We start from the raw sequence: 16,271 nt of genomic DNA on the forward strand, positions 1-16,271 counted from the left end.
GACATCTTTCAAAAACTCGCTCGCTTTGTCACAAACTGTCCTTTGGTTACAATATGCCATATTTACATGCAAATGTTCATCGATGTGCACTTCCCAATTCTTCAATAAACAAATAAACAAAAAGGCAAAGAGCAACTTTGCAAAAAATGTCCCACAAATTAAAAATGGAGAAAATGATCTGAAAATTTGTTTTAAAAAGGTGGAGGAGGGCTTAAAAACATCAGGGAAAAGTATCCAGAAAACTATATTTATACTTTTAATGTATTCATGTTTTAAGTTATATTACAGAAAAAGGGTATCCTTTTTTTCAGCACTTTTTTAAGGGTTTTTGTTTTTTGTTTATTATTGTTTTTACTTTTTTGTGCTTATTTTTAGGTAATTTTCTTGTAATTTATGCTAATTTCTTGCTATTTTTGGGCCATGTCTTGTGAAGTAGCTTGTCGCATCAAGCCAATTTCCTCAGGTCAAAAAGGGTTAAAAGACATGGGGGCGGGTATCCAGAAAACTATATTATAACTATAACTAATATTATCATACTTTAAAATAATATTACAGAAAACATGTATGTATGTATGTTGGTTTTCTTTTCTCAGGTCATTTTTTCTGTTTGTTTATTTCTTTGTTACGGTTTTCTTTTCTTTCCTTTTTTTTCTTATTTTTAGGTACTTTTCTTGCAATGTTTTTTCTAATTTCTTGTTATTTTTGGGCGTTTGCTGAGTAACACGTGGTCGTCTCTGCTGAGCCTGTAAAGGGCTGACGCTGACAGAGCAGCAGCAGGATAAAAACTCCTGTTTTTAGGACATTGGAATTTCCTCATGTGTCTCAACTCGCCAATGACTTTCTGTTTTCTCGAGTGGAGGCACAGGAAGCATCCTAATAAGGAGGTGGTGATGTCAGAGGGTGGGCGGGGCTGAGCTTATATAAGAGTGACAGTGGCGTCACTCACACTCACTCTGGCTGAATCTGAACAATCTGATGGCAGGATGCTGCTGCAGCCGCTCTGGAGCTTCCTGCTGGGACACTCGTCTGTCCTGCACTCACCTGTCTTCCCCGTCGTCTTCTCGCTGGGCATCTACCTGTCTTGCTGCCTGCCCTTCATGCTGCTGGACCTACTGTCCTCCAGGTGCGCCGCCCTGTGCAGGTACAAGCTTCAGCCGCACAGCTCCGTCAGCTGGGCCTCGCTGCGCTGCTGCCTGGCCCTGACACTCTACAACCACCTGCTCTTCATCTTCCCGCTTACCCTGATGCACTGGTACCTGAGAACGCCGCACCTGCCACCACAGGCCCCGCCTCTGCCCCGCCTCCTCGCACAGGTGCTCGTTTGCCTGCTGCTCTTCGACTTCCAGAGCTTCGTCTGGCACCTGGTGCACCATCGCGTGCCCTGGCTCTACCGCCACTTCCACAAGGTAAGATACAACACCCTCAATCTATAGCTTATTGATTATCAATCAATCAATGATCAATTAGTTAACAATCAGTCGATTAAAAATCAGTCGGTTAGCCATCAGTGGATTAACAATCAAATCACAAGGTGGCTCTACCACCACTTCCACAAGGTATGACCACGAAATATGTACATAACCTCGAATCTATAGCTTATTGGTTATTAATCAATGAAAGATCAATTAGTTAATAATAAATCAATTAACAATCACACCACAAGGTGTCACAGCTCTACCGACATTTCCACAAGGTACGATACACCACTTTGCCCTCAATCTATAGCTTATTGGCTATCAATCAATCAATGATTAATTAGGTAACCATCAGTCAATTAACCATCAGTCAATTAACAATCACACCACCGTGTGCCCTGGCTCTACCAACACTTCCACAAGGTACGACCCCAAATATACAACTTAAGTCCATATTTATGGCTTATTGACTCTCAATCAATCAATCAATCAATGATCATTAGATAAATGATTGTCAATATATGTCAATATATTGACTATATATATATATATATATGTCAATAAGTTGATTCACTGTTAGGTAAATAATTTGTCTGTTCAAGATGTTAGTTGATTGATGATTAATGCATTAGTAATTATTGGATTAACATTAGTTGATTAGTAATTATTAAATTAACATTAGTTAATTAGTAATTATTGGATTAACATTAGTTAATTAGTAATTATTGGATTAACGTTAGTTGTTTAGTAATTATTAAATTAACATTAGTTAATTAGTAATTATTGGATTAACGTTAGTTGATTAGTAATTATTAAATTACATTAGTTAATTAGTAATTATTGGATTACATTAGTTGATTAGTAATTATTAAATTAACATTAGTTAATTAGTAATTACTGGATTTACATTAGTTGATTGACAGCTGGAGAAATATTTTTTTCATTAATGACAAGTTGATAAACAGGTGTTCGATCAACGATCAGTCAATTGATGATCAGTCAATATACTATCAATAGAGTTGATTAGTGGTTGGTTTACTTTTCCTCAACGTATTTTTTTGGTTGAATTCCTAAAACAAAGTCTGGTTTCTGGTCTTGCAGGTGCACCACACCTTCAGCTCCACCTCGGCCCTGACCACTGAGTACTCGGGGGTCTGGGAGACTCTCAGTCTGGGCTTCTTCGCCGCCGCCAACCCGGTGCTGCTGGGCTGCCACCCGCTCACCGAGCTCGCCTTCTTCCTGCTCAACATCTGGCTGTCGGTGGAGGACCACTGCGGCTATGACCTGCCCTGGGCCACGCACCGCCTGGTTCCCTTCGGCCTGTACGGCGGCGCACGCCACCACGACCTCCACCACCTCAACTCCAGGTGCAACTATGCCCCCTACTTCACCCACTGGGACTGGTTGGCTGGGACGCTGCAAACCCCGCAGGACTGAACCACTGACGCAGGACTCCACAGGACGGAGAAGTTTTTATGAACTCACGGAGAAGTTTTTAAGATCTGACAGCGAAGTTTTTATGAACTGACCGAGAAGTTTTTATGCACTGACCGAGAAGTTTTTATGCACTGACCGAGAAGTTTTTATGAACAGATTTCTGAGCCACTCAGTTTTTCTTTGACATTAAAAGACTGAGGACAATAAATATAATATTTAATATTTAAATGTATATACACATAAATGTTTGTTTGTTTATTTATTTACCTCACTAACCTCTGGAATGATGGATTTATGAGCTCTGTGTGACTGTTATCTACTAACTTTGTTTGTATTTTGGACTAAAATGTTTATTTTCCTAAAAAAAAATGAAGAAAAGAGTTTGTGTGTTAAATCAGAAAAATCCGCACTGAGATGAGAAACAACAAAATGACTTGTTTTAAATGAGATGTTTTTGTGATGTTGTGCATTCAGTTCATGTGGTTAAATTGCATTAATAACTCATTATGAATGATGCTGATGTGCAGCTGTGTTGCATTCAGGTGACATATTAAGAATTAAAGTTGATCTTTTATGCATCAGAGAAAAATGTTCATATTGAACAAATCGAAAAAACGTTGACTGGTGCATTTTTTAATTAAAATACTCCTTTAAAATCAGTTATGGCAGCTGATTAATGTTAAAGCGTCAGGTGTATAAAGTCTGATGGATAAAGATTTCTGAGTGAAAACAGAAAGTGAAGCGACTGAACCACGAAAGTGTCGAGAACAGAAGCAGCTGTTGGATGTTTGAGGATGTTGTGCAGAAGGTTTTTGAATGTGACTGAAAATATGAAAACAAAACAAAAGTTTCGGAATAAACTTTAAATGGACTGAAATCAAAATGTGTTTCTCTTTTTGTTGCAGAGCTCCGTCTGATAAAACATGAAGACTTTATAGTTTTTAAATTCATTAGAAACTTTATGGACAACCCCAAAAAGAAAGAAAATGATGCTTTATTTGCATCATTTTTTAAATCTACATACTTATTTAATATTGATTATATTTTGTACCAATTATCTAAATCTGAAAAGTAACTAAATGCATACAGCTCTTTTCTGGGATGGTAGTGGCCTTGCTAATATTTGAACAGCATCAAAATCATTTTACTGAGGGGAGGAAATTTAAAAATAATTTTAAGGTCAGTTGATAATATTTTGACAGTACAAAATAAGCCTGTGTGTGTGTGTGTGTGTGTGTGTGTGTGTCTGTGTCTGTGTCTGTGTTTTTAAGGATATACATATACAATCCTCTTTATAACCCTTAATATGAGAATTATATGGAGGTGCACAAAAAATAAACTTTTTCAGTAATATGCAAACATATAAGAGTAGAGTTTTTCCACTGAAATTTGGATTATTGCAGAAAATCAGCTCCATGGTGAACAAATAATGATACTTTCTCTTCAGTAAGATAATCTTCACAGATCAACTCCTCTTTAAGGATTTTTTAAGACTAAATACAATCAGCAGAGCTTGATGGTGATTTGTCCTCAGCACATCAACTTAAAATAAATTGGCAATAACCAAACTGTTGAAAACAGTCAAAATACTGTGTATGTGTGTGTGTGTGTGTGTGTGTGTGTGTGTGTGTGTGTGTGTGTGTGTGTGTGTGTGTGTGTATTTGTGTTTGTGTTTGTGTGTCTTATAACATTAATGTTGCACTTAAAGTCAGAGCAACGTCAAAATATGAGTATGATGTTAATTTAATGCATCAATTCCAGGTTTATTTAGATCTGAATGATTTGCTGGGGGCCAATACAGGAACTTACATATAGTTTTATACTAAAGCTTTTTTTCTGTTGTGATCTTATTCACTCTAAACATGTTTACTTCATTATGCTTTTTGTTTGTGCATTATATTAGGTAAGTTGTGATGTTCTCATCTGCTGCAGCTGTTTCTTGTCAATTTGTTCAGTTTGTTGTTGTGTGTGATGTATCTGGTGATATGTTTTTTTGTCCATAGTTTGATGTGTTGGAGAAGCGAAAGAAAAATTTATTGGATAATAAAATTAATCTAATCTAATCGAATATTGATATTCATTTATTTAAAAAAAAAACCCAAAATAGACCCTGGGAGCATCTCATCCCAATTTATTTTACAATTTTTCCTCTGAGACATACTGGAGTGAAAGTATAAAGTAAGGGAAACAACAAATATTTAAGTAAAGAACATGACTGTCAAATACTTAAGTTCAGAACTTCAAGTATACATTCTCTTTCCGTTTTTTTCAGGGGGCGGATCAGTTGTTTCTCCAGAAGTTGTATGTCAGACAGTTTTTAGCAGAAGCTGCTGCTCAGATTCTTTAGAAACATATTTCCAATAAATATTTAACAGATCCAGATGTTGTTGGTATGATCAGAAATGTATGTGTGAAGTTTCACAATGGGACTCTGCTCTGATGCGGTCCTCATAAAGTGTTAAGTGTTATCAGAGTCCCCCTGAATGTCTGTAAACAGGCACGGAGGGGAGCGGCTCACACACAGTTATTGTTCTGCAGTTTAATGTTTTTTTTATGTTTCCTGTTGCCTGAATGTTCAACTAAACACACCCTGTTACCGGAGCAGTGACTCACTGGAGAGTCTTTACCATGAGGGGGATTTTTAGGATCATTCACTTTCAGTAATTAAAATCCAATAAAACACAGGTGAAAGGTGGCAGTGAGATTATTTTCTCAATGCTTGATTTCCTCCTGCTTTTTCTCCTGTTTTCCCCTGTTTTTCTTCAGTTTGCTCTTGTTTTTTGCCCCCTGATTTTATCCTTTTTCTTAGTTTTCCCCTGTTTTCGCTTGTTTTTTTTCTCCCCACATTTTCTCCTGGTTTTCCTGTGTCCTCTTGATTATTCTCCTGTTTCCTCTATTTTGCTCTTTATTGTTTTCCTGTTTTTTTTCTCTCCTGTGTTTTCTCCTGTTTTCTCCTATTTTTCTTTATGTTTCTTCTGGATTTTTCTCCTGTTTTTTTCTTCTGATTTTTTTTCTCTTTGTTTTTTCCAGATTTGATCATATTTCTCCTGTTTTCTACTATTTGTCCACTATATGTTTATTCTCCCGTTTCCTTCTGTTTCTTCTAGCATATTTTTCTGCTGTTTTCCCAGTTGTCTCCTGTTTTTCTGAAGATTTTTCTCTGATTTTCACCTGGTTTTCCTCCTGTAACTGTAACTGAGAGGAAATATGAATATGATTTCCCAGAAAACATCAGAGAGACTGTTGGTATCTTGACAAACACACACACACACACACACACACACACACACACACACACACACACATACATTCCTGCAGACTGAAGTCATATGACCATGACAGTGAGCTCTGATTGGCTGCAGATAACAAAAAGCAGCATTCAGCCTCAGTGACCTCTGACCCTGCTGCAGGGTTGGAGGCGGGGCCTGTAGTCTTCTGTCAGCTCTCACTGATTCATGACAGTTAATGACATTAAAAATGTGAGTTTGTGTGAGGACAAAAAATCTTTGGTGTTGTTTAAGGAGAACACATTTTTCCTTCTTATATTTCTTCAAAATTTTTTTCAAGAATATATTTTGGCAATTTAGTTTTTAACAAAGGTTTTGATGATATTTTTTCCTTTTAGTGATGTCTTAGGAAAACATTTTGACTCTTTTGGTAATTTTACAAGAAAACATTTTGGCTGTTGTTTTCCTCTAAATTTTGGGTTGTTTTTTTTTAAAATCTTATTGATGTTTTAGGAAAACATTCAAGCTTTTTTTTTATTTTCATCTTTCATGATTTTTCTTCAAAAATTTTTGTTGTTTTTTCAAGAAAATCTTGTGTTACGAGTGACGAATCAGCAGAATGATTGAGTGAATGTTCTTTAACTCCTGAATTGATTCACACCTGAACTTTTTGGGATGTTGAAATTTAAAAACCTCTGCTGACTCACATTTACTAACACCAACATTTCATCAGTGGCGGTCACTCACAGCGGTTCAATATTCACAATTTAAAATGTCAAATTTAAGCTTTTAACACTGATTAACAAAAATCTTTAATTCCTTTTTCACCTCTAAGAATCATGTTTACAGACGATGAAATTTCCACGTTGAAAAAGGATCTTGACTCGTGGAAATTTCACTGCATGTCATTTTCAGTCAGTCAGTTTATTGATATCAATAAACTAATGAAGATATGTCACCACAATTACAATACTGATGTTAGATATTAATATGAATAGATATCAGTGGTAAAATATGACTTGTTATATTGCAGTTACAGCTATCTAAAATGAAAATTTTCATGCATTAAAAGTGTATACATATATTGTCAAAATTAAGAATGAAATGTTTTGACTGGTGGGAAATGAACTGTAGGTAACTTGAATTAAGTGTGGTTAGAAGTCAATGGTAAACTTTGCATAACTTTAGGACAGTTAGAATTTTTTTCACAAAAAAGAATTACAATTTTAAATTGATTAATTGTAGATATTTTTTAGATTGACTAGTTTCAATGAAATTACAGATATGCACAAAGAACATTTCCACTAGAATGAAATTAATTGTTGATACCAAAAATTAACATTTTGACTGGTAAAAAATGAAATATTGACATCTTTAATTGAGTTTGAATAGACATCAATGGTAAATTTGACGTCATGTAATAACGTTATGGATATCAATGAAAATTTCCACCAGTAAATTAGATATTTTTCAGAGTTTGGATAGAAGTTGTGGTAAAATATGACTAGTTTTAATAAAGTTACGGATGTATAAAAAGAATGTTTCCACTAGTAAGCAATTATTTGTTTAAGTCAAGAATGAATATTTTTGACTGGTGTTAAATTAATTGTAGATGTTTCTTTATAGAGTTTGGATAGAGGTCAATGGTAAAATTTGAACTTTAATAAAGTTACAGAATAAATGGTTTAACATTTTGACTGGTGGGAAATGAATTGTTGGTTTCTTTAGTAGGAATTGTTATCAGTCAGATTTAAATGTTGGCTTGAATTCAAACTGCAGCTGTTGATATATATTTATTATGTCAGATTCTGTTTAACGGGAAAGGTCTTATCACACACACACACACACACACACACACACACACACACAAACAGTGAGTCATGTGTTTGGTATTTTGCCGCAGCTCATCACTCACGGTGGACTGAGTCAGACTCAAGAACTGATCCACAATCTCAAACAACTTTCAGTCTGTTTGGATTTAAAATAAATAAAAAAGACTTTCAGACAAAAAGGAAAGACTTTCCAGAATAAAAGCATTAAAACAAAGCTGCAGCGTAGGAGGAGGAGGAGGAGGAGGAGGAGGAGGAGGAGAAATCCTCTGGGAGGAAGTGATTCAGCGTGTTCAGCTCTGAGATAAAGATCAGACTTCAGACTGAAGCCTCAACTCGACACTTACGGGAAAAAACCCTCGAAAACCCCCCAGCCCCTCACACAGCAGAGCATCGATACTGAACGCCGAAACAAGACGGGAAAACTCCAACAATATACCATGTGCTCACACACAAAGGGCACCGGTGACCCCGGCAACAAGGCCAAAGAACCGGGCATGAAAAGGTCAAGGGTCATCCATCAAATGAGCTCATGTACAACAATTTATTTATAACTGATAATATCATTTATTGTTTGATTTGTTCTTTTTTAATTAGGGACTTTTTGTTATTTAAAAGGAGGGACAATCAACTTTAACCCTTTGAAACCTGGATGGACATCAGTTTTCTTGTGCTGCAAACTGATGCCTCTAACAAGCATTTAAAGTTGTGAAAAATGAGCAAATTGGTTTAATTTCTTTCAGAAACTTTGGGGGGAAAAAACAATCAGCAAATTGTACAGAAAAGTCCCGTAAAATGCAAGAAGAGAGCGCTCATTACAAAATTATCTTAACGCTAGGGAAGAGGTCTAACTATATTTGTACTTATTGTAATTTTATAAACAGTGATTCTATATTTAAAATGGTGTATTACAGACATGTTTTATTTTAGGATTATTATCATTTTTTAAATCGGTTTTTTCAGTCAATTTCCTTATTTTTCTGAGTTTTTATTTGTTTTTTTTTTACTTTGTTTCTCTTTCCATATAATTTTCTTGTAACTTTTCATGTTTCAAGTAATTTCTTGCAAATTTTTAGGACATTTCTTCTTAAATTGCCCACTGCTCATCTATGTTTTTGAGAGAAATTAAATCAGTTTACTTTGGTTTCAAATTTAGTATTTTATGATGTGATGGACCTCGAACCAACCACACGTCTCTCCGTCTGACTTCCTGTCTCGTGTCCCTCAGCTCAGTGCTGAAGAGTGAAATCTGTAAAAACACCAATGTAGAGTTTGATGTTTAAACAGCTGACACTTGCTGATGAGCTCCAGTCTGAAACAGAGCAGAAACTCTACCAACAAAATGAACTAAATTACATGAAATTTCAAACTTCTGTTGCAGTTTGGCCCTTTGTTCACACATCAATGGCGTTTTTGGGGCTTGAAAACGCAAACTTTTGAAACCAGGCTTCAGAGTGTAACCTGTTAAAAACGCCACCCTTTCTGTTGCTGTGGAAACTGGTGATGATCCTGTGAGAACGGTGACGTCACCTCATGCCATGGATGTATTATAGGAAGCCTGGATACATCTATTGCATGTGTGTCCATCCTGAAGAGGGATCCCTCCTCAGTCGCTCTTCCTGAGGTCCCACTTTGATCAGGACTAAACAGGTTTAGGAGAGTACAGAATCTGTCAGGTCATCAGCCTGTTCAGAGATCTTCATTCCTCAGAGCTCAGACAGTTTACAGATCACAACATCTCCTCACTCAGATTTCACTGTTTTTAAGACTCCAATCTACTGAAACCTTTGAGAACGTCACACTGTCGACTCTGCAGGTCCAGGATCAGATTGTGGACCTGCAGGGACTTGTCTCCTCCTCCACACTCTAAGCATTCTGACCTTCATAAAAATGTGGAACAAGCAGCTAAACCGTCTCAGAGCGGTGACGTGGACCACATGTCCAGGCTCGAAGACTGAATCACATCAGGTTTATAAAAAAAACAATTTCTGGCAGAGTCCTGCTGGATCCAGACTCTTTTAAACTCAGAGTCATGGAGGTCTCTGAGCTCTTAGAGACACATCTCCTGTCTCCTGTCAGCTGTCTCCTGTCTTGTAAGTTCAGTGCAGCTCACTGTGCAGCATGGATCTTAACAAATTTGGGTACGACATCATTTGATGTGCGCAGACTGTACAAAGCAGGGGTGGGCGATGTGGCCTAAAAATAAAATCTCAGTATTTTTCCCACCAAACCCAATGTACGATTTTTATCAATTTTTTTTCCCTCTTTAAAACAACCTACAAATGATAAAGAAATTACTCAAAACAAGCTTTGCTTTTGATTTTAGCAGTAAAAATTAAAGGCTTCTTTTAATATAGTAAACTGAATTTCCCTTTGGGAGTTAAAGTGCAAACTGCAAATGTGTCTTTTACACTGAAGGCTGCAGTAATTTTACAAAACATGTTTACATGAATTCATGTGGATCACTTCTTTAGCAATATGCAGTGTGACTGTATCAGTAACAGCTGTCACAGTTTCTACATCAGCTGCACTCGTCTGCATCAGTGACTCTGAGATCAGCTTCTGCAGCTGCCAGCAGCCACCAGCACTCCCAGTTACAGACCGGACCACATCAGAGCAGGCCAGCTGGGCACCGGGCCCCCAAATCACTAAATCCGCCCCTGATAACTGAGAGGTCTGTCAGTGCTGCTCTCAGTCTGATGGATCTATTGATCAGCTGTGATCAGCCAGCTGTGATGTTTGTTTTTATTGGGCACACTTTCTGTCGCTCTTTGAAAACAGTCAAATGAATCTCTTGGTCTCAGTTACTTTGGTCCAGACAGGAACGTGCGGCATGAGCTGCGCTCTAGTATCCAAATGCACACACACCTGGAGTACACACACCTGGCGAACACACACCTGGCGAACACACACCTGGCGAACACACACCTGGCGAACACACACCTGGCGCACAGTCTGTATTCAGGCATGTTTCTTAAAACAAAACAACTACTTTTGTGCATTTTCAGTATTTACTCTCTAACCAGCTGCTGTTGGATGGAGAGATGGGACGCCGGGAGGACACTGGGACAGGGCAGGAAAAATGGGGGTGTCCCGGGAAAATCGGTCGGGTTTGCAAGTTTGCTTCTGCCTCCTGAGGACAAAGACACTGTGGACTCTGCCGTCCTACGCAAACCTGCTAACATCTCAGCCAGGGAAACAGTGCAGATTTAAGAAGGTCTCTTTCCCGATGTTAACAAATGGTCTTTCCCTCAAGTCTTTCTGCGCCAGTGTGCATCACATGACGATGTAGTTCCACTTTCGGCCACTATGTAAATTTTGCAAGCCCCCAGGAAGTGCGCCATCCTCTGAAGCAAAATTGTCTGACTGTTTGGGGATAATTCATTAATATTCTTTGTGGGTTTTCTCCTGGTGTTCAGGTTCCCCCACTTCAATCACATAAAAAATAATTGATAAAATCGATTTATCACCCAGCCCCAGTACAATGACATCATCAACTGAATCACAGGCGACGACCTTTGTCCATCAAAATCCGTACGTAAGAACAAAACATTGTCGTCATGTGTCATCCATCCATGAGTAAAATGTGAACAAACAAATCCGTCTCTTTCTGTAGCTGTGTTAATGTGTGTCAGAAAAAGTCTCAAGAAGAGGAAAAGGGGAATGTGGACGTGGTTGTGCGGGAAAAGAGGACAACTTGGCACGCCAGTTTTGCAACGAGAGGTTGGAGTAAGTGTTTGCATCTGTTAGCATTTAGCATTCACTTGCTGAGTGGCACTGATCGGTGTGTCATTTCATGCTGCATTTCTATTATTTGGTTAGTAGACATCGGTCGTAACAGCCATCACACAATGAGGCGGTCATCCCAAATTTCTGACACTGTCAGGGTTTGATCCCAGGCTGTTTTGATCACACAACTGTGACAAGGGCTGTGAGACAATGTGAGACAGAGAACCATCGTTTTAGAGCCACTACCAAAGGTATCGCCACATTTCTGCCACGATTGTCATCTTTCTGCTGAGACACCCCAAAATCACACTGTGGATACCGGGCTAAACTTAAACGTGTTAAACTTTGTGTAAGGGCCGGCCTCTAGAGCAGCAATTGAGCATGTTTTCCCTTCTCTCCAGATACAGTATATAATGATACACTTTTTCATATCGAGACAAACGTACGCTTTGCCTAAACATTGAATCTGGCTTATTAATATTATAAACACATGAGAAATCAAATTACAAATACAAGGCACATCAGTGGCATTTATTTCTTTTTTTCATTTAAATAAATAAAATAAAATAAAATAGAAAAAAATTGTATGCTCCTCTTTCTATCTGTAGCCTTTCGAGTTCATTTTCAATGGAACCCTTTTTTCACAGGCCAACAACAAAACAACCAAAATATATATATATAATTTTCTTTAATGAAAATCTAACCAGGTCTGTCCTTTATATTTGTGAACAGACACTCTGCCTTCCACCTGTCTAGAAAGCTCCTGTTTTCAAAGTCCACCTCTTGTTTGGCCATTTTTTGGGAGGGATAGCTTAAATTTGGTCGAGGTGAGTGACAGCATGAGGTTGCACATAAATGTCAACAGAGGAGGAAGGGACACTTGCAGGCCTTGATTGACATGCCAACGCACTTGTAGTGCATTCTGCGATTTGTACTATTAGCAGTGCATGCGCCATATACCGGCGGGCCTGCTCTAACAGACGTTTGATATTATCTCGTGGGTGAAATATTGAGTTTGATATCTCTGTGTTAGAGTGTGCGCCCCATATGCCGAGGCCTTTGCAATGGCCCGGGTTCAAGTCCAGCCTGTGGCCCTTTGCTGTGTGTCATTCCCCCTCTGTCTCCCACATTTCCTGTCATTCTACAGCCGTCCTATCAATAAAGGGACAAATCCCCCCAAAAATTATCTTAAAAAAAACAAACACAAAAACTTTGTTTAAAAAAAATGACAAATAAATCTACCTTCTACCATCGTTCACTCCTATGAGAGCTGCTCTGTGGCACATGAAGCAGAGAAAACTCTGTTTCCAGGTTTAGAAAAGTGTAAAATACCCGGATCTACTGGCCCACAGAGCAGCGTGGAAGTGATTAACGACAGCCGAACGCAGCCGAGTGTACCCGAGTGTACCCGAGCACCGACTCGCCACATAGATGACCCGAAAGCTCGGGGCTTAACAGCGCCGGTGCACGAGCATTCCTCTCGTAGTAGCTTAGCTTATTAGCAACAGCAGCTAATCGACAGCGCTGTCGGTTTGAATATTTACGTGATTGTCAGATAATGGCATATTTATCTCTCTCTCTACACACACACACACACACACACACACACATATACATACAACTCATCAGGGAATCATATCGTAATTACAAACGGAGAAATCAAATTTCTCCGTTTGTGCCGTATGTCGGTTGTGCCGTTTGTGCCGGATGCCGTATGTCTTGGACACTTGGATGAAGAGAGGGGCAGAGCTGTCAACCAATCACCACCTGGTGGTGAGTTGGCTCCGATGGTGGGGGAGGATGCCGGTCAGACCTGGCAGACCCAAACGCATTGCGAGAGTCTGCAGGGAACATCTGGCAGAGTCTCCCGTCAGAAGGAGCTTCAACTCCCACCTCCAGGAGAGCTTCGACCATGTCCCGAGGGAGGCGGGGGACGTTGAGTCCGAGTGGGCCATGTTCCGTGCCTCCGTTGCTGAGGCGGCCGACCGGTGCTGTGGCCGTAAGGTGGTCGGTGCCTGTCGAGGCGGCAACACCTGAACCCACTGGTGGACACCAGCAGTAAGGGATGCCGTGAAGCTGAAGAAGGAGTCATATCGGGCCTTCTTGGCCTGTGGGACTCCGGAGGCAGCAGACAGGTACCGACAGGCCAAGCGGAATGCAGCTGCGGCGGTTGCTGAGGCGAAAACCCGGGCGTGGGAGGAGTTCGGTGAGGCCATGGAGAACGACTTCCGGACGGCTTCGAAGAGGTTCTGGACCACCATCTGGCGTCTCGGGAGGGGGAAGCAGTGCTCTGTCAACACTGTGTATGGTGGGGACGGGGCGCTGCTGACCTTCACTCGGGACGTTGTGGATTGGTGGAAGGAATACTTCGAAGACCTCCTCAATCCCACCGACACGCCTTCCGGTGAGGAAGCAGGGCCTGGGGACCCGGGGGTGGACTCCTCTATCTCTGGGACTGAGGTTGCCAAGGTGGTCAAAAAGCTCCTCGGTGGCAGGGCCCCGGGGGTGGATGAGGTCCGCCCGGAGTTCCTCAAGGCCCTGGATGTTGTGGGGCTGTCGTGGTTGACACGACTCTGCAACATTGCATGGACATCGGGGGCAAATGCCCTTGGATTGGCAGACTGGGGTGGTAGTCCCTCATTTTAAGAAGGGGGACCGGAGGATGTGTTCCAACTACAGGGGGATCACACTCCTCATCCTCCCTGGTAAGGTCTATTCAGGGGTACTGGAGAGGAGGGTCCGCTGGATAGTCGAACCCCGGATTCAGGAGGAGCAATGCGGTTTTCGCCCCGGTCGTGGAACTGTAGACCAGCTCTGGAACCTTGGCAGGGTCCTTGAGGGTGCATGGGAATTTGCCAAACCAGTCCACGTGTTTTGTGGACTTGGAGAAGGCATTCGACCATGTCCCTCGGGGAGTCCTATGGGGGGTTCTCCGGGAATATGGGGTTTTGGACCCCCTGATACGGGCGTCTGTTCCCTGTACGACCGGTGCCAGAGCTTGGTCCGCATTGCTGGCAGTAAGTCAAACTCGTTTCCAGTGAGGGTTGGACTCTGCCAGGGCTGCCCTTTGTCACCGATTCTGTTCATAACTTTTATGGACAGAATTTCTAGGCGCAGCCAGGGTGTTGAGGGGGTCCGGTTTGGTGATCTCGGGATGATGTGGTCCTTTTGGCTTCATCAGGCCGTGACCTCCAGCTCTCACTGGATCGGTTCGCAGCCGAGTGTGAAGCAGCCAGGATGAGAATTAGCACCTCCAAATCAGAGGCCATGGTTCTCAGCCAGAAAAGGGTGGAGTGCCCTCTCCAGATTGGGGACGAGATCCTGCCCCAAGTGGAGGAGTTTAAGTACCTCAGGGTCTTGTTCATGAGTGAAGGAAGGATGGAGCGGGAGATAGGCAGGCGGATCACGACAGACTGGTGCAGAGTCCGCATTACTGCAGACGCCGCACCGGTCTGTCGTGTGAAGAGGGAGCTGAGCCGAAAGGCAAAGCTCTCGATTTACCGGTCGATCTTCGTTCCTACCCTCACCTATGGTCACGAGCTTTGGGTAGTAACCGAAAGAACAAGATCGCAGGTACAAGCGGCCGAAATGAGTTTCCTCCGTAGGGTGGCTGGGCTCTCCCTTAGAGATAGGGTGAGAAGCTCGGTCATCCGGGAGGAGCTCGGAGTAGAGCCGCTGCTCCTCCACATTGAGAAGAGCCAGATGAGGTGGCTCGGGCATCTAATTAGGATGCCTCCAGGACGCCTCCCTGGTGAGGTGTTCAGGGCACGTCCCACCGGTAGGAGGCCCCAGGACACGCTGGAGAGACTACGTCTCTCAGCTGGCCTGGGAACGCCTCGGGGTCCCCCGGGAAGAGCTGGATGAAGTGGCCGGGGAGAGGGAAGTCTGGGTTTCCCTGCTTAGGCTGCTGCTATACATCATTTTGTCATCTACTGTAGTTTACTTTTTTTTTTTTTTTTTTTTACGACATCTATTGCACGTCCGTCGTGGAAAAGGGATCCCTCCTCAGCCGCTCTTCCTGAGGTTTCTCCCCGTTACAGGGTTTTTTGGGGACGTTTTTCCTTAGTCGATGTGAGGGTCAAAGGGCAGAGGGATGTCGTATGTTATACAGCCCTCTGAGGCCAACTGTGATCTTTGATAATGGGCATAATAAATAAAAGTGACCTGACTTGATTGAGGAACTCTTTGGGGATAATTTATTAATATAGTTTTCTCCTGGTGCTCAGGTTTCCCCACTTCAATCACATAATATCATAATAAATAAAAACACCAATCTAATATTTACTGTTTCTGCCTTGCTGAATAAAGTCATAAGAAGTAAAAGCACTAGTATCTGTTTAAAGTTAAGTTTGTCAAATTGGCTTGATTTCTTCAAAAACTGAGAAGGCAATGAGCAACTTAAAAAGACATGAACCAGACTGATGATGCAAGCAGGAAATTAGTTAAAAAATAAACAGCAACAACAAAAGACGACTTCGAAATAATAATAATTTTTTAAAACAAGGAAATGACCTGGAATAACTGCTGTCAAGTCAAGATCTCGCCCCTGCTTCAAAAAGTGGCTAAATGACATCTTGAGCAGATTAGGTACACTCTGCCAGACTCTCACGCCAAGTTTAATAAGATTTGGGATC

At 41.0% G+C, this 16,271-nt stretch overlaps 1 protein-coding gene across 1 annotated transcript; it reads left to right on the plus strand.

The window, feature by feature from the left end:
* Positions 1–947: 947 nt before the first annotated feature.
* On the plus strand, positions 948–3,735 carry ch25h (cholesterol 25-hydroxylase). The gene is made up of 2 exons (XM_042507946.2): positions 948–1,406; positions 2,517–3,735. Exons 1-2 carry the CDS (start codon positions 984–986, stop codon positions 2,850–2,852), a joined length of 759 nt encoding a protein of 252 aa, XP_042363880.1. The 5' UTR covers positions 948–983; the 3' UTR covers positions 2,853–3,735.
* The last annotated feature ends 12,536 nt before the right edge of the window (positions 3,736–16,271 follow it).

The sequence above is a fragment of the Plectropomus leopardus genome, chromosome 19 (assembly GCF_026936395.1).
Source record: "Plectropomus leopardus strain MGB_pleo_1.0 chromosome 19, ASM2693639v1, whole genome shotgun sequence".
Classification (NCBI taxonomy): Eukaryota; Metazoa; Chordata; class Actinopteri; order Perciformes; family Serranidae; genus Plectropomus; species Plectropomus leopardus.